At 40.6% G+C, this 18223-nt stretch overlaps 1 protein-coding gene across 5 annotated transcripts in view; it reads left to right on the plus strand.

Moving 5' to 3' along the window:
* The window catches only part of USP15 (ubiquitin specific peptidase 15), a 74958-nt gene that overhangs the window by 39849 nt on the left and 16886 nt on the right, over positions 1 to 18223 (plus strand). For 3 of the 5 annotated variants that reach the window (XR_007163790.2, XM_048065397.2, XM_066992423.1), the window contains 2 exons: positions 1563 to 1646; positions 11953 to 12097. Coding sequence is in view for 4 of the 5 variants with exons in the window: in XM_048065397.2 (XP_047921354.1) it covers positions 1563 to 1646; positions 11953 to 12097 (229 nt within the window). In the remaining variant the exon portion in view is untranslated. Of the gene's footprint in view, positions 1 to 1562; positions 1647 to 2421; positions 10797 to 11952; positions 12098 to 18223 lie in introns of those variants that run through there. The other 2 variants (XM_048065400.2, XM_048065398.2) reach the window with 2 other exon arrangements.

Below are 18223 nucleotides of genomic sequence, written 5' to 3' on the forward strand. Positions count from 1 at the left end.
CAGGGTTGTAGGAATCTCTTACTGTTTTACATGTCATCACTTCATATTTGATAGCGAATGCTGAGAGTTTTGATGATCTAGATAGGATTTTATCATACTGGCAGAGCATCACAGCAAGGAGTAAAACAACTGTCAGTTTCTCTAAGAAACAAATTATTTTTAGTTTTTGGCTGGAAACCAGATTTTTATTTGTGTAATTTATTCTGGTTTCTTTGAACCATTAGACAACAATTATTATGCATCAAGTTTTGAACTTTAAAACAATATTGCATTAGAATTTGGCTTAAATTACAGAAAAAGCTTCAAATTTGTTCTGAAAATTTAGGTTTCCATTCAAAATGACTCGGTTCAAATACCTTCTTTAAAATAACGAATGTGCATAATTTAACTTTTGTCTTGAATTCAAATAGGACTAAACTAACTTCAGATTTTTATCTTGTGGACATAGTCTGTGTATTTTACTTCTTTGAAGATAATGCTCAAAGGATTTAGATTGATAATGGAAATCTACAGGAAAGCTTTTAAGTAACATTTTTCTTCATGTGGTAATACAGCTTTTCTTTTGGAGAGGTTTATTAATAAAAAGTTTAAAATAAATGTGAAAATGTACTTGGAAAAATTCCCTGTGTAAATATGTCTATCTCCTTGCAGAGCTTAGTGCTTCAAATGTGCTTAAAATACCCTGAGCATGCAGAATTTCTTGTCCTAATGTTGTGAGATGTATTTCAAAGCTTTCCAAGGACAGCTGGAGCTTTATCCAACCCAGCTGGAGTTGCACAGGGCCCACAAAAAAGTAATAAAAAAAAAAAGGCGTGAAGATGCCTAAAAACCATTGAGCCTTTTCCATGGTTTTCTGTAAGATCTAGAAAAGGAAAAAACAAACAGAAAAAGTCAGCAACGTTGCTGTGTATTGTATTTAATTGTTAAATTAAGGGGGTCTTTATGATTGAAATATTCAGTATTCTTATAGTTAAGAAGAAATTACTTAACCAATAGGGATGAGCATTGATGATACTACTTTTGGCTAAAGAGGTTTTAAGGCTTACTTAATATTCTGCATAATATCCTGGAGTTCTTTTAACAATGTTAATAGGGCAAATTTAATGAAATGGTTTCATGCTGCTGTTAAACTAACCTTGGAATATGTGTCTTAAGCATTTCGATGTCACATCTCAACGTCCGTTTATGGTTAAATTAAAAATCCCTAAAATTTTTATGTTAGAAGACTTGCATTCTAGGTTGTAGAACATCAAAATATCTGTTGTCTTACTGTAAACTGAAAGCATTTTTTTTAGCACAGTGGTTTGTGATTTTTTTGTTTGCTTTTTGTTTTAATAGCACTATTTCTTCAACATGATATGAAACTGTGAAACTTTTTAAGTTTTAAAAAATGGGTTCTGAGAGATGTGTGTCATGAGTATTTTTAGTGCTTTGCCCATTTAAAAAATATATATATTTCTTTTCCATGCTTGTTTATATGCATTGTTCTTTTGTTAGCTTGCTTTCAAGGTTTTTAATATCTCAGCATTTTTATCTAATTTACCATTTTCATATTTTTAAAGGTCCCCAGGTGCATCCAATTTTTCAACTTTACCAAAGATCTCTCCATCTCTATCAAATAATTATAACAACATGAACAACAGAAAGTAAGCAAATATATCTTAAAAACTATATTTAATTGAATCACCCCAGTGTGATATAAACAGATTTCCATGTTACCTAGCTTAAGAATTTTGATTTGTTTGGACAGTATTTGGATTATGAATTGTTACTGGTCACTATTTTGCAGTGTAGGTGTTGTAAAGCATGATAGCAGGAAACAAAACTCAATTAAAATGTTTGGTAACTCTTAGCCCTCAGATGCTAAATACAATGCTGAGCACTGTAAGAAAATATATGAAGACTTTATTTAGATTTTTATCCTTCCAAAAATACATTATTATACTGTCTAGTGTTAGGTGGGGAGCAAAAAAGTATAAACTGCTTGCAGTTGTGATTGTTGGGTTTTCCCTTATTTATTGATTCTAAGGTATTATGGCAGCATGTATGATAGCACACACTGACTTGAGACCACGGTAGCTGAATTGTTTTAGCTATAATGGTTGTCATAGTAATTATAGCCATGGATTAACTATCAGCAGCATAAATTCTGTGTCTTAGTGCTAGGAGACTTCAGAGATCTGTTTGCGATTGATGTGCTTAAGTATTGCAATGTACAGAAGCTTAGCAAAAGAGACTTCTCACTTTCAAAGGTTTTCTCCTTTCTGTGACAAAATAGAAATTTTATAAGGATTATGATAAAAATCTAAAAGAAGAGCTTTCATATTCCAGTGGCCAACTTAATGTGTAATTTTTTTTATATGTGGCAACTGTAAAAAGTTGGTGAATATAGAAAAACATGGAATTATTTCACTTTAACAGATACTTGATAGAGCATCTTTCAAATACTTGACGCAAGAAAGCATCCATCTCTAATGTAAGCTGGGGGAAATTAAAGAGGCTTATTCTTACTATTCCTTCAAATTGAAAATATTTTTCCAAACATGCATTATGTGATCAAACATGAAGATGTTAAGTATTAAAAAGGTGATACAAATATTAAATATCTTACACAGTATCTTCCAGTTAAATACTGCATTTATCAGAAGTGATTTTTCATAAGGGGTGACGTGTCACTTGTGCTTCTACCAATTGTGAGTAGCCCCAAGTCTCAGCTGAAATCCATGTAATTAACTGCTGTCTGTTGTACTCTGTGTGAGTGTGTAGTAAATAAAAAGTATACAGTATCTATTGTCTGAAAAATTACTTGACTTGAGCTGAGCCTCTAGCTGAGAACTAAGCTCTTTCCCCCATTGCATATGCAAAAGACAGTTGTAATGCCAAAAGCGAAGCTCAGCAGTCACTATTTCTTAGTGAGATCACATTTTGAATTGTCAGCATTTTTTTCTTTATTTATACTTAGCGTCTCTGTAGTGATGCTTTAGTTATTTCTAGGAAGCAGGTTTGAAACCTGTTGCCAGCTCTTGCAGCTTTTAAAGACAGTTTCCCCACTTGCTTTAGCTGATTTTAATTTTTGGTTTCTTTTCAAGCCAAAATGGGAGCTGTGGTTGTGGTTTTTGGTTGTGGTTTTGTTGTTTTTATTTTTCAATTTGAGGATTTTCAACAGAAATGCATGTTTAAAAGGAAGTGATATAAAATTGAGATTTGATGAGGTATTGTTTATTTGAAGTGCCTTAAGTATAACATCAGAAAACTTAAATTAGAAATTAGGTGTGTGTGCTCTATAGTGTTACGAAACACCAGCCGTTTTTCTGTTGTAACTCAAACCACTGTATATCTGACACTTATGTAAAGCAGATACTCAATTCAGAAGCGTGTATTTTTCCTTATAATGCAATAATCTATTTATGATGAGTTTTTAAAATATATTTTTTAAAAAATCCACAGATTTACAATTTGCTAAAATATATAATACAGGAAAATCTGTAGCAGAACTTCTGTCAGAATGTATATTCAGGATGGACTAGGTCAGTAAAAGAAGTCATATCCATCAATATACTATGTACTGTTACATGAAGAACTTTTGTCTTCAAAAAGTACATGTATTTAATTACATAATTCTGGGTTAAGAGCAGTTTTCTCCTATTTTCTACTCTTCTCCTAAATACCTCCTTTTCTAAGAAAGTACTTTAATTTATGCTATCATCTTTTCGCTGCTTTCTTAAAAAACTACTTAGGTCAGCTTTGCCCGGAATTTATTTTCATGTTTATGCCTTTATTGTCTTTTACATTTCACATCATATTCAGTACAAAAGCAAAATCAGGCATTTGTGGCTTTCTAAGATCCATTGGCACCTCTATATGGATATAAGACACAGTGACTCTAAGAAAATACCAGCATTTGTTTTTGAAGATAATTTCAGCTGACAAAGCTGATCTGTGAGGCAGAAAAAGCAAACAGCAGGTTATGTGTAGCGATAGTTAGAGATGATAGTACTTCACAAGTCTGTTGTTGCAGTCATTATAGAGTGGCCATGTTAATAAAATTGTTAACATTCTGAAAAGCATCATGTTTCTTTATATGGTATGCATTTCTATAAAGTAGAATATAGCATAAAGTTTTGGGTTTTTGTTTGTTTTTTTAAATTGCCGATCATAGAATCACAGAATGGTTTGGGTTGGAAGGGCCCTTAAAGCCCACCCAGCTCCAACCCCCTGCCATGGGCAGGGACACCTCCCACCAGACCAGGTTGCCCAAAGCCCCATCCAGCCTGGCCTTGAGCACCTCCAGGGATGGGGCAGCCACAGTTTCTCTGGGCAACCTGTGCCAGAGCCTCACCACCCTCAATAGTAAAGAATTTCTTCCTAATATCTAATCTAAATCTATCCTTTTTTAGTTTAAAGCTGTTACCCCTTGTCCTATCACTACACTCCCTGATAGAGTCCCTCTCCAGCTTTCTCACAGATGCCCTTTAGGTGCTGGAAGGCCACTGTAAGTCTCCCTGGAACGTTCTCCAGGCTGTGAACAACCCCAACTCCCTCAGCGTGTCTTCACAGGAGATGTGCTCCAGCCCTTTGATCATCTTTGTGGTCCTCCTCTGGACTCTCTCCAACAGGTCCATGGCCTTCTAATGCTGGGAGCCTCAGAGCTGTATGCAGTATTCTAGGTGGGGAAGTATAAATTTAAAGATGGATAAACGTTAATTGCATATCATCTGTAGAAGCACTTTCTTCTTGTTGTACCTGACACACAAGCAAATAGTATGGGGAAAGTGATGTTTTTAACTATAGATGAGAATGCTACCTTAATCATCTTTCTCCAGATGATCATGAAAAATATAAAAGACAGTAGTAGTATTTGCATAGTGACATGCACTTCTGCATCTCCAAAAAACTGATAGAACCTAATTATGCATTTGTTAAAGTGATTGGTCACAAAAACACATTGGCAATATGTTAAAATGGTTGAAATATTATAGAGCTGTGTAAGTATTCCAAACTTTTCATCTTCTGAGTTCATTCTTGCTGCTCGCATTCTTTTTGGAGCACTGCACTGTCAAATTGTGTCATTTCCAAAGCTAGCGATGCTATTCCAAACTTTCTGTACTGTAGGCACACTTCACAGAACTCCAGCTATACAATGGGTGCTCTGCATTACTGTATCATAATCTGAAATTTTCTGGGAGGTTTAAAGGCATGATACAAAGGCTGTACATAAAAGTAATTTCAACTGTTGGACATTCAACTCAAAATTTATAAATTTACAGATAAAGGTAGGTTTCTGAATGACATTGTATTACCATTTTCACTACTCCAAAAATTCTGGCTAGCTGCTCAGGGGTCTGAAGATTCCCCCCACCTCCACGTCTTGCCTTGTTTTTTGAGCAGCAATTTCTTTTAAGAGCCATCAGTATTTTCTTTCCATTCTTACCCTTACTTGATTGCCTCCATTCTTGTACTACCCCTTTACTTTTCCGTGCATTATTCCTTCATTACAGGCAGCTTTCTAAAGGTTTTTCAGGAAAAGAAGATGTGGGGGCACATTATGAGAAGTTATTTTTTCTAGGGCATTTCTGTTTGAATAGTTTATGTAGACTTGCCTCTCATCTTTACTTGTTTTCCATTCTTAGCCATTTACTAATGGCTGTTATTAATCCTGTATTTTTGTCCAGTCTTAAAGGAATGAAAAGAAACACAAGGTAGTTTAAACAAAAATAACTTATAGAAAAAATGAAGTTTACAGACTCTAAAAGCTATAAAGAGAAATCTCCTGGTCTCCTGCATATAGTAGGCACTGTATTTTGCTTGATGAGTTTGGATGAAATATAACTGAAACCTGAAAGCTTCTGCATGTATGTGGTATTTAACTCAAAAAGAAAAGGGATTTATGGGCTTCCTGATATCCTCTCCAGTCCATTGATGCCCATTATGATTGTCAGACTAATTCCTAAATCAAGTAGTACAGTTAATTCACCAGTTAAAGGACTATTAATCAAGATTTGGGTGCCTTTTGAGAAGAAGAGCTCTATCTCAGTCATGAGCTGTGAATGTTTGATGCAGGAAGCCTGGGGTGCATTTCATGGTCTAACACTGTAGGGTTGCATGCAATAATCAAATGGGTTCCTGTGGCCTTTAAGCTTCAGCCTGTGCTGGGAAGACTTTCCAGAACATACGTGCTATTGATAAGGTCATTTGAATGCCAGTATTTGTGGTGGCAGAATAAAAGTCCTGCTATTTGCAGGTCACTCCCTTATATCCTTATTTTCAGTGCTGTTTCTCCTATAGCTGCTGCCTGCACTCATCCTCCAAGCTTTGCTAGTTCAATGCAGGAACTGGTGCTAGCAGGGAAGATGCAAGATCTTTGTCTGATGTGAATGGGGCATGAATATTTCAAGAATCTCCCTGAAGGCTGCAAAAGCTTTACAATGACCGAAGTGTTGATCCCTGTTTTCTGATTGACCCAGAACTGATTTCCACTTAGTGAAGCCTGTTTTGAAGGAGGTGGGCCAACACCTTTTTCCAGAAGCCCTAGTCCATGGATGGCTTCATTCCTCCACACCCTCTGGTGACAGCCCTGGTATCAGCTTGGGAAAGTGTTTGGCACTGCCTGGGAGCTGTGGCAGGACAGGTGGATGAGCTCTTTATAGAAAACCACAGTGATGCCTGTGAATCAGGCAAAAAGTCTGGCTCCTGATCCCCAAGGCTGGGGAGAGCCCCAGAAGGGTGCTGGTGGTTTGTTTCTTGTCTGATCAAGGTGGGGGTGCTCTCCAGGATGAGTTCAGTCCCACTCCGATGTCCAGTTGCAGGGAAAGAATTTTTTAGTTCCTCATTATCCTGCCACTTTTGCTCCCATTTAAAATGAAATCCAGTTGGGTGTTTCAGTGTGGCTCTTGTTGCCCTGGCAGACTAGGACACAAGACCAACCTTGCTTGCTTTGTCTTTCCTACTGGGGGCACAAGGCTGCTGATCAGACACCTGACTGCTGTTCGTGGCTTTGCGAAAGCCTTTTTAAACAAAGGTTTCCCCTTTTAGTGCTTCACTCTCCTTCCTCTTATGTGTTTCAACGCTGTTGTGTTACGAAGAGGGTGAGGAGTATTTAACGACTCCCACCAGAGGACCCTACTCTCAGCTGAAGCTCCTAACTCCCCCCTGGTGGATCAAGGATATGATTTATAAAAGGTGTGCTGCAGGGCACATAGATAAGACACCAGTTATCCAACTGGGAGTGCAGATAGGGAAATCACTAGATGTGCACTCACGTTGTACTCTACACAGTACATGCGTGTGTGTAAAGGACATGTTTCACTCTAACTCCATTTCATGTTTCTTCTCCATCTTGAGGAATGCTGATGTCCTATCTTTATTCCTCACTTGTGATTTGTAAGGAGTTATCAAGATTAAGTGCTGTCCTTTTCTCTCTTATAAGAAGAGAGTGCTTGAGCCTGTTGATTAAACACATCCCTTGCTTTTCCCTGTTCAGGCACAAATTTCCAGACTCAGACTCTGAATGTAATTTCTGTTCTTCCCACACCACGTGCGTGTTGCAGAATTTTACTGTCACATTCCAAACGTGCAGTAAAAACTTTTGCAAGTTATTAACAGTCGTGATGGGTACTTCAGTTTTGACTGCTTTAGCCTTTTGGATTGGTCTCTTTTGGTTTTGTTGATATTGTTTTCTTTTGTTAATGAGAGATTCTAACCCTTGGAGATGTGGAGAAAAATGGGTTGAGGCAGAATTGCATGGGGCAGCCTTTCTCTTTGGCAAGTCAAATGGCCCAGGGGAGCCAGCCCCAGAAAACGGGCCCTCAGCTCCCCCAACCCTCCTCCTCCTTCCAGGTGAGAGCATCTTCCAGGCCACTCCCAATGCAGCCGCCTTTGGCCACGCATGGGCCACTCCATCACAGAGGCTTGCTGAGGTCACAGTGGCCACCACTGCCCCACCTTTGCTCCGGGCCCTATAAAACAGACCCCCTGCAGCTGGCCCACCATTCGCTGAGCTTCTGGGCCCTCTGGCAGCCAGCCTGTGTGGCGGGAAGACGACCAGAAGCAGTAAGGCAAGCGGCAGCCTCCTCGGTGTGAGAGGACAGCGATGCAGTCCAAGGAAGCACCGAGCAGGAAGGCAGCTAACAAGAAGAAGTGTCGTGGGCAGAGGGATAGCGCCTGCAGCACAACTGACACCAGTGCTCAGGGGACCTCTGGCACGCAGCCCACAGACACTTACAGGCGGTACCACTGGCACCGCAACGAAGCGGGGAACAGGCCGCCCCCTCAGTCGTACAGCGACAGGGGGCCTGGGCCTAACCATCGGTGCAGTGATGGTGTGGAGCGAAGGCAGGAGCGTCAGCTGGACAGCCGTGTGGAGCACAGGCGTGCCTATCATCCAGAACACAGTGCGGGACCCAGCCATGGCCATAAAACAGATGGCAGTGTCGAACCCATGCATGGAAATCAACCGGACGGTGGCATGGGATCTAGGCATGGATCTGGACGACCCCCTGGTTCAGCACCCTGGCCTGAAAACATTCCAGATGCAAGGCGTCCTGTTTGGGCAGTCCCGGGCAAGGACTGGCTTATCCTCCTGCCAAACACCATGGAGCCCATGGAGATGGATCCACCAAAAGATGTGGAGGAACCAATGGAAGTGGATCCACCTCGGCCAGATCAGACCTGCGACTACCCTGGCATTTCTTCTCTCTCTGCCATCAGAGCGCACCAGCAGCGTTGCAGGAGTGCCCGGCGAGCTCCCTACTCATTGCGCAGGCTCCATCCCAAGCATTAGCTTGGAGCTACCAAACACCATGGATGTCGTGCAGGCTTACCTGCAAGATGTCCCGGCAATAAAGAACTGTGTTGCCGATTCTCAGGGGTTGCGTGAGTGCTTCTTTCCCATCCCCCAGCCCTTGTGCAAGAGGTGGCATCCCTTCCACACAAAGCCTCGAGGAAGAAGACGAGAGGACCCAGCTCCCTTCGGGCTGCTGCACTGGGGTGACAGGAGTAGTCCCCGAGGGCCACCATGCGCCTTTAACATTAATGAAAATAGACTGACGGGTGAAAATAGTAGTGTGTAAGCAATTATGGGTGGCTAATTTCTTATATTAGGAGTGAATTTCTATATCTGAGTAATTGGTAACAACAGACATGGAGAAGGCTGAGGTACTCAGCAACTTCTTTGCCTCCGTTGCACTGGTAGACGGGCTTCCCAAGTCTTTCAATTCCCTGAACCTATAGATTGAGGCTGGGGGATCAAAGTCCCACCCACTGTAAGCGAAGAGCAGGTTTGAGACCACCTGATGAATATAAACAGGTACAAGTCTATGAAATCTGATGACATGAATCCCAGGGTCCTGAGGGAACTGGCTGATGTAATTGCCAAGCCTCTCTCCATCATAGTGGAAAAATCCTGGCATTCGGGCGATGTCCCTTTTGAGTGGAAAAAGGGAAACGTCATGCCCCTACTCTTCAACAATTAAAACAATTAGGAGACATTTCTTCTCAGAAAGAGCGGTCAGGCATTGGAAGGGGTTGCCCAGGGAAATGGTCAAGTCACCGTCCCTGGGGGTGTTCAATGAAAGGGTGGACCTGGTGCTTAGGGACATGCTTTAGTGGGTGACGTTGGTGGTAGGGGGATGGTTGGACCAGATGATCTTGGAGGTCTTTTCCAACCTTAATTTTTCTGTGATTCTATTTGTTCCCTGAGAAGAAAAATAAATGAATACACCTGACTCAAGGGATGAATATGGTAACCATATTCTCTAAAACCCTGAAATGTACTTCTGTGGGCCAGTACGGAATATGAGATAGGCATGGCTTTCCATTTTAAGTAAACACTGATAGTTTATATTTCTTACAGCAGACCAAACACTGGGGATCTGTCTGCATTACAGTTATCTTGAATTACAATATTATGATGTTACTCAGCTAATTTAAGGAAATCTTTCACATGAATGCACTATAGCCAAAAGACATCAGTTGCATTTCATAGCTTTTTAGTTCCTTCCTAAGATAATGGTTCTTAAAGTTGGGGGTTGGGGGAGATGTAGAGAAGAAAAAAGGAGAGTTTAAAAAAAAAAATGTTTATTATCCCTACTAAACCGATAAAGCTCCTAAAGTTCCCAAAGAGGTCTCTCCTGATAACCATGTGAAATGCATGCTCCTTGAGTCATATGCGGAAAGCAGCAGCAAGCAAGCAGGGATGAGAGTAGAGGCTTGCCACGTACCCTGTATGTGTGCAGTTTGTGAGGAGCGTGTTCCTTTTGCACCAGTGACCAGACTGTGCTTTTTCTTCCTGGGGGAACTGAGGCTGCCAGTTTAAAAGAGTTGGGGTTGGTTGCAGTATCTGGGCTGCAGTTACCGAGGGGAGACAGAAGGTCTCTCTTTTCCCTGGATGAACCCTGGTCTAACGATGGGGGAGGGCTGACCACAGAAACAAGCTTGAAAAGGGTAAGGGGGCCCTGGAGTTCAGAAAATATCTTCTCGAAACTAGGTAAGAAGGATAGAAGTTAATCTTAAATTGAACGGGCAGAACTAACTTTACAGGAGCTTTGCATGGAGGATGGCCAGTAAACAAAATGCCATTTAGCCAGTTTTGGGGCAAGACAGAGAGTGGAGAAAATGTTTAAGTATTGAAAAGGGAGGTGTGGATACCTATGGATTAGAAAGTTAACTATTAAATAAAAACAGTCAGATGTAAAAGTTTGAGAACAATGTCTCCAAGGAATGGTAGAGCTATAAACTACACAGGTTTGTGAGGCCATCAAAATATGGGGCAAATTTCTTCCCCTTCTGTTTGAAATTTTCAGTAAATCTTGTGATTAAAACAAAACAACTCGTATTTGTGAAAAGTGAGTAATTATCCACTGTGGGGACAGCTGGAATGCAGGTGGATGTAAAGTGTGTTACACTATTGAGAGGAATAATGGCTGGAGTATATACCAAGGGACACTGCTGCATCCTCAGACTTCTGAAATTATAAATCTCAATTATTTATCATGATTGATTATTTTCACTGTGTATTTTTCCCTGTCATCCTTAACATTTAGCTTTCAGATTTTTTTCGCATTTCTTCTAATGTGAACAATGCTCAGTGACTGCAGAAATGCTCTCGAACTTTAGCCAAAGCTATCAAGCAGATTTAAGTATGGTCAGTGCCTGAAATTGTTTAAGGAAGAGTTTAACCTTTCTGTTTGTTTGTTTTAATCATCTGTGATATTGCAGAGCATCCTCTTACAAGATTCTTCTGCTTTTCTAGTGTTCTCCAATATGTTTACTTTACTTCTTGGGGGGTTCTTCTGTATTTAGTATTTGCATGATTTCACCTGGAAGCAAATTGCTTTGAATCTTATTTTATCTAGTTCAGTCCAGGTTTTCCAAGTAGATGTGTCATAGAGATCGATAAGGAAATTGTTACAAGGCACTTTGTGCATTCTTTTACCTCTCAAGGCTTTCCGGCATTTGCATGCTGGATTGTGCAGCCCGAGCATGGAAGCTATAAATAGAATGCCTGATGCAGTGAGGCAGCTATGCCACAGTGGCCTTGGAAATCTCAGCTCTCACCTGTAACTCTGCATTCACATTCCCACTGTCCTCGCTCTCTTGCAGTAGCAGGATGCAAAAGAGACATAAATGATTGATTGCTGCTGGTGGTGTCTAAAGTCTGAGTGTGTTAAATTTGATGGAGCAACGAAGAAAAGAGTAAGCTGTGAAGCTGCTCCAATCAAAAAGGGGTAGGGATGTAATAATTGCAGTTATTGCAGTACATTAGATTTTGGTTGTTTGCAGAGGTGACTTTTAAACTGAAATTAATGTAATTACCAACTTTAAACTTTTTTTTAAATCCTTTCTTTTTCACAGAAGTTGCTTTAAAATTTGTCATCATTTAATGTACTTGTATGTGTGGAAGTACTATAGAGAGTACATGTTTACATTTTTAAAAGATGTCTTGTTTTTTTACAGTGTGAAAAATTCAAACTATTGTCTCCCATCATATACTGCTTATAAGAATTATGATTATTCAGAGCCAGGAAGACACAATGAACAACCAGGCCTATGTGGCCTGAGTAACTTGGGGAATACATGTTTCATGAATTCAGCAATTCAGGTATGTACTTTAGAATAAAATGAGCTTGTCTTATTATTTGGAAACAAATATGTTGTTATATCTTGCCATGTTTGGAAACTAACATTAAAAGACTCCATTAAGAAGCAGGATAGGATCAATACTGAGAAATAATACAACTATATTTGTGTATTGGGAAAACTGATTTATGTAGCTGCGTTCATTGTTTCCCATGTTTCTTGTAGTGGGGAAAGTCGTCACTGTCAGAAAGAGATTTGACTGGCATTTTAGATGAATGAACGTTTAAGTGGGATTCATTGATTTTGTAATGATTGCCATGCAGGCATGTTTTGAAAAATACTTTTTCATTTTGAGATATGCTAGTGTATTGGTTGTAGAGCTAAGGTGTCAAAAAGTAGATGACCAGTGGATTACTAGGCCTTAATTTCTAATCAATTGTTATGGGCTTTTAGTGCACAGGTTAACATGGAGAGAACCTTCAAATGTATTTCCGCATCACCCCTGTCCTTTGAATAGTCACTATTTCATAGATGAGATATTTTACAGGAATTTAAAAGCTAGTTTCCTTGCTATGGTTGCAATAGAAATACTAGTATACCTGTACTCCTGCCAGGACAAGAAAAAAAAAGTGAAATGACTACTTTTTTTTTTTTTAAAGTGGAAGCTGCAGTGGGATAATCACAGAATCACAGAATGGTTTGGGTCCAAAGGGACCTTAAAGCCCACCCAGTTCCAGCCCCCTGCCATGGGCAGGGACACCTCCCACCAGACCAGGTTGCCCAAAGCCCCATCCAGCCTGGCCTTGAGCACCTCCAGGGACGGGGCACCCACAGCTTCTGGGCAACCTGCGCCAGTAGCTCACCACACACACAGTGAAGAATTTCTTCCTTATTTCTAGTCTAAATCTACCCTTATTTAGTATAAAAACATTACCCCTTGCCTTGTCACTACACTCCCTGATAAGGAGTCTCTCCCCATCTTACCTGTAGGCCCCCTTTAAAGGAAGTTTGCTATGAGGTCTCCCCAGAGCCTTCTCTTCTCTAAATTAAATTCATTAATGATCAGGAAGACCCAATAATTTAGCTTGTTTCTGTTTAATTCTGGAACTCGAGTTTTTGTCACCAAAGCAGTCTTAGGTCAAAAAACTGTGAAGTGTATTTAAATTCTTTTTCATGTTTTTTCCTATTGAGTATAAGGATCCTGGGTCTTTACCAAGCATACTTCATATTTAATCTCCGTAGTCATCACAGGGGTTCCTGACTTACACTGAATTTCTTCTTTAGCCTGTTCAGGAAAGAAGTAGTTTCAGATAACGTTTGTAAGCTAAGTTTATGAAGTTGCTGAAATTTGTTCAGAGGAAGAAATGTTCCAGAGATACATAGCCTATGTAGGTTTTCTATCTTTTTTTGTATATAAAATCAAAGAATAATTTGGGTTAGAAGGGATCTCAGAATGATCATAGGTCCAGCCTTCTGCATGCATCCATTGACTGTAGTCCTGTCACTGTGTACCTCTGAGAAGTGTCTGGCTCTACATTGTCCATAGCCTCCCATTAGGTAGCTGCAGACAGAAATGCGCTTTAGGAGAGTGGAAGATACACCAGGGGGTCATGCTGCCATCCAGAGGGACCTCCACGGTTTGTATAAATGTGCTGAAAAGCATCTCATGAAGTTCAGCAAGGAGAAGTGTAAAGTCCTGCATGTGGGCAGGAAAAGCCCCAGGCATCAGTAATTGTTTGGTGCTACACAGCTGGAAAGCGGCTTTGGAGACAAGGATGTAGACATCCTGGTAGACACTAAGGGGAACATGAGCCAGCGATGTGCCTTCTCCACTAAGAAAGCTAATGGTATAGAAGGCTAATGCTATTCTTGGCTGCATTAAGCAAAGTATTGCCAGCAGGTGGAAGAGGTGATCCTTCCCCTCTACCTAGCACTGGTGTGGCTGCACCTGGAGTATTGTGTCCAGTTCTCGGCCCCCCAAGTACAGGAGAGACCTGGATATACTGGAGAGAGTCCAACACAGGGCCACCAAGATGGTGAAGGGCCTGGAGCACCTCTCCTATAAGGGGAGGCTGAGAGAGCTGGGACTGTTCAGCCTGGAGAAGCGGAGCCTCGGGGAATCTTGTCAATGTGTATAAATACCTGAAGGGAGAATGCAAAGAAGACGGAACCAGTGGTGTCCAGTGCTGAGAACAGAGGCAGTGGGAACAAACTGGAAAACAGGAGGTTCTGTCTAAACATCAGAAAGCATTTATTTACTGTGCAAGTGGCACATTATTTACTGAGCACTGGCACAGGCTGCCCAGAGAGGCTGTAGAGTCTCCTTCTTGGAGATCTTCAAAAGCCACCTGGACGTGGTCCTGGGTGGCCTGCTGTGGGTGTCCTTGCAGGGTCTTGGACCAGATGAGCTCAAGAGGTACCTGCCAACCTCAACCATTCTGTGATTCTATGAATAAAATTCTGTATGTAACCTCTCTTGATTATTGAATTGCATCATCATACTACTTACTATAAAGTAAAAAATTAAGAGTATATTTTTGTGTCTAGTGAGTGAGTCAGAATCAACTTAGAGGCTTAAGAATATTCTTAGTACGTAGCAAAACACTTTTTAAATGAAACTTCTCTATCAGGCTAGACTGATTAAAAACAAAGCTAATTTTGATTGTAAAACAGATAAGCTTCAATTTGTATACATGTAGATATAAAAACTTTTAGGTGAGAATGATTAGCATGGGTTATTGTGCTTAGGTATCTTATACAGCTTATTACACTTTACATCAGCATCCCACTGTGTTAACAGGATTTCGAAAATATATTCTGATGTTTACGTTCCAAAACAAGCCAGCCTTCATTGCTTTTCATTTCTATCTAAAGAATCGAGTGTTTAAATAAGAATTACAAGGAACTGTAGTGTAAGCGAATAAACAGAATTTTGCTGATTCACAAGACAGTGCTGTGGTAAGAAAATTAAAAGGACTCGTGTTTTTTGAGCAATGCAGCTTTTAGTTTGGCTTGCTACCATTCATTTGTCCTTGGCAGTACATTTATTTCAAATGCATTACTTGGCAGCTTTCTTTGCAAGGAAGTGTGACGTATCTTTCGGTTCTATCTACTATATCTCTCAAGGAAAGGATTTCTCAGAGTTTAATGTTATCCAAGAAATCCATGAAAATGCTTTTTATTGGGAGTATGACATGTTATTAACATGCTACAGTTTCATACACTGCAAAGTCTACTGTCTTTTTCCTTTTGCAACCACTTAAATTTTGCATTTTTTCCAATTATGTTTTCAGTTACACTGAAACTGTAGATTTTACTGTGTTAATTTGCCATTACTTCTGCCTTCTACTGTTAACGGGCTAACATTTGCTTATTCAGGCTAAAGGTATTTAGTGCTTGCTTAGTAATGTGTAACACCTATGGCCAAAGCGCTGTGAACACATTTGATCTTGGAAGCAAAGAAGGGATGGGCTCAAAGAGGGGGGGGTGTTGATTGGAAACAAGGGAATTGTGCTTGGGAATATTGGATGCTGTAGTCTTTGACCTGGATGATGGAGTATGCCGTACCCTCGGCAAGTTTAGATATGATACAAAACTGGTAGTAGTGGCTGACACACCAGATGGGTGTGCTGCCATTCAGAGGGATCTCCGCAGGCTGGAGAAATGGGCAGACAGGAGCCTCATCAAGTTTCATACAAGGAAATGCAAAGTCATGCACGTGGCAAGGAATAACCCCCGGCATCAGTACACACTGAGGGAGGAATGGAGGCCAACCATCTGGAAAGCAGCTTGGCAGAGAAGCACTTAGGGTCCTGGTGAACGAAAAACCGAGCATGAGCCAGCAATGTGCCCTTGGGGCAAAGGAGCCCAACAACCTCCTGGGCTGTATTAGGAGGAGCACTGCCAGCAGGTCGAGGGAGGTGAGCCTTGTCCTCTTCTCAGCACTTTACCCTGACGAGACGCACCTGGAGTGCTGGGTTCAGTTCTGGGCTCCCCAGTACAGGAGAGACCGGGACATACTGGAGCAATTGAAAGGTGACAAAGATGATTAAGGAACTAGTTAACTCTGTCATTAAATAGTTTGATGTAGAGTTTTAAGTGCTGGAATAATTTCCAGTTACATTCATGTACGTTCTGTTGCAAAAGCTCTGTCTTGATCCCTTCCATTCAGTCAGTGCTGAAGTATATTCAATGTAGCTTCCTGGAACAGAAACAAAGAATAGTTTATCCACTTCTGCTGACTCCCACTTTTCTCTGCTCTTCGTTCTACCCACCCAGCACTGAGATTGCATTTTCTGAAGTATTGCTGTACTGCCACCTGTGGATCTTTCCTATGTATTGCTTTGCCCTTTTGTGTGATGATCGTATTAAGATCTTAGTGGGTAAAGTTTTTTTTTCTTTTGCTGTGAAAACCTGAGAATTCACAGTTTTCACTTTGTGAAGCAAAAATAGGAAAAGATTAAAGTATTTTTTAAACAAAAACACTTCATATGTTTTTTATAATTTTTTTGTTGTTTGTTGTTGTTTTGTTTTGTTTTTGCCATCACTATGATTATGTATACTTTTGAACAACAGTTGTTGAGAACTTTGAAATGGAGTATTTCAGGAAATGTCTTCAGAAAGCTGAAAAGCATTCCTTTTATGGTTAGTTCATAGAATCACAGAATGGCTTGATTTAGAAGGGACCTTAAAAATCACCTAGTTCCAGCCTCCCTGCCATAGGCAAGGATGCCACCCACTAGATCAGGTTGCCCAGGGCCTCATCCAACCTGGCCTTGAACACCTCCGGAGATGGGGCATCCACAGCTTCTCTGGGCAGCCTGTTCCAGTGCCTTACCACCATCCAAGTGGAGAGTTTCCTCCTAACCTCTAATCCTAAATCTCCCCTCTTTCAGTTTAAAACTGTTCCCCCTTGTCCTGTCATCTGATTGAGCAAAGAGTCACTCTTTTTTATAAGCCTCCTATAAGTACTGAAAAGCCACAATGAGGTCACTCCGGAGCCTTCTCTTCCTTAGGCTGAACAGCCCCAGCTCTCTCAAGCCTTTCTTCGTAGGAGAGGTACTTCAGCCCTCTGATCATCAGTGTTACAGCTATGATTTTATCCAAACAAAACATAATGCTTTTCACCAAAACCTCAAATTAGTATGTTTTTATTGTTCTGTTTCAGTTGCCATAGGCATACAGAGTCTGGGTCAGAGTGTATTAGCTGAATGTTTTTGTCACCACATCTGATACTAAGCTCTTCAGACAAAAGTAGGACAGACAGGTGTAAAGTAATTCACCTCTTCTACAACTGGGATCTCTTTTTCAGTCAGTCAGCTCTTGGTCTCATATTAGGCAGCTGAAATAGGAAACTTTAGTGTCCCTTGTGTAAAATTTGTGTTAAGTAGGGCAGCTCAAGAAGCATGATACCTATATGAATACCCAATGTTTAGCTTAATTTCATGATCTCATTGTCTCCTTCTCATTTCCACAGTTTACTGGCGTAATAGGTAATTTGCTTTGAAGTTTTATTATCACTCCCATATAATATCCCCTATGAGATGTGAATAAGTATTTCCTGGTTACCTTAGTATCATAGGATAATGCAGATTAGAAGGGACTTTAGGAGGACACTGGTGCAACCTCCAGCACAAAGGAAGGTCAGATTTGAGGTCAGAAAGTGTTGCCAAAGGTTTTACCCAGTTGAGTCCTGAAAACGTCCAAGAAGGGAGGCTGCACAACCTCTTTGGGCAACTGGCTCCACTGTTTACTGTCCACATGGTGAAAACTTTTTACCTTGCATTGAACCAACAGAGATTAAGGGTCTAAGCCCATTGTTTCTTGTCCTCCTGCTATTTAACAGTGTTCCATCTTCTCACTAATCTCTCTGAGATACTAAGAGGTTGCTGTTGGGTCCCCCTGAAACAGTTTCTTCTCCAAGCCGAACAAGCCTTGATGCTTCACCATCTCCTCACAGGGCAAGTGCTCCAGCCCACTGTCTGTCTTGGTGGCCCTCTTTCTTCATACGTTTTACTTCCTTTTTTATCAGTTAAACAATCAGATCCTCATAACTGTAAGAGTGTTTCAGTACTTAAGGTATGGTTTTAGAGGAGGATAGCTTGACTTTTTAGTTTTCAATCCATGTGGAAGTTTGGATGGACATGGA

This window comes from Anser cygnoides, chromosome 1, assembly GCF_040182565.1.
Source record: "Anser cygnoides isolate HZ-2024a breed goose chromosome 1, Taihu_goose_T2T_genome, whole genome shotgun sequence".
NCBI lineage: Eukaryota > Metazoa > Chordata > Aves > Anseriformes > Anatidae > Anser > Anser cygnoides.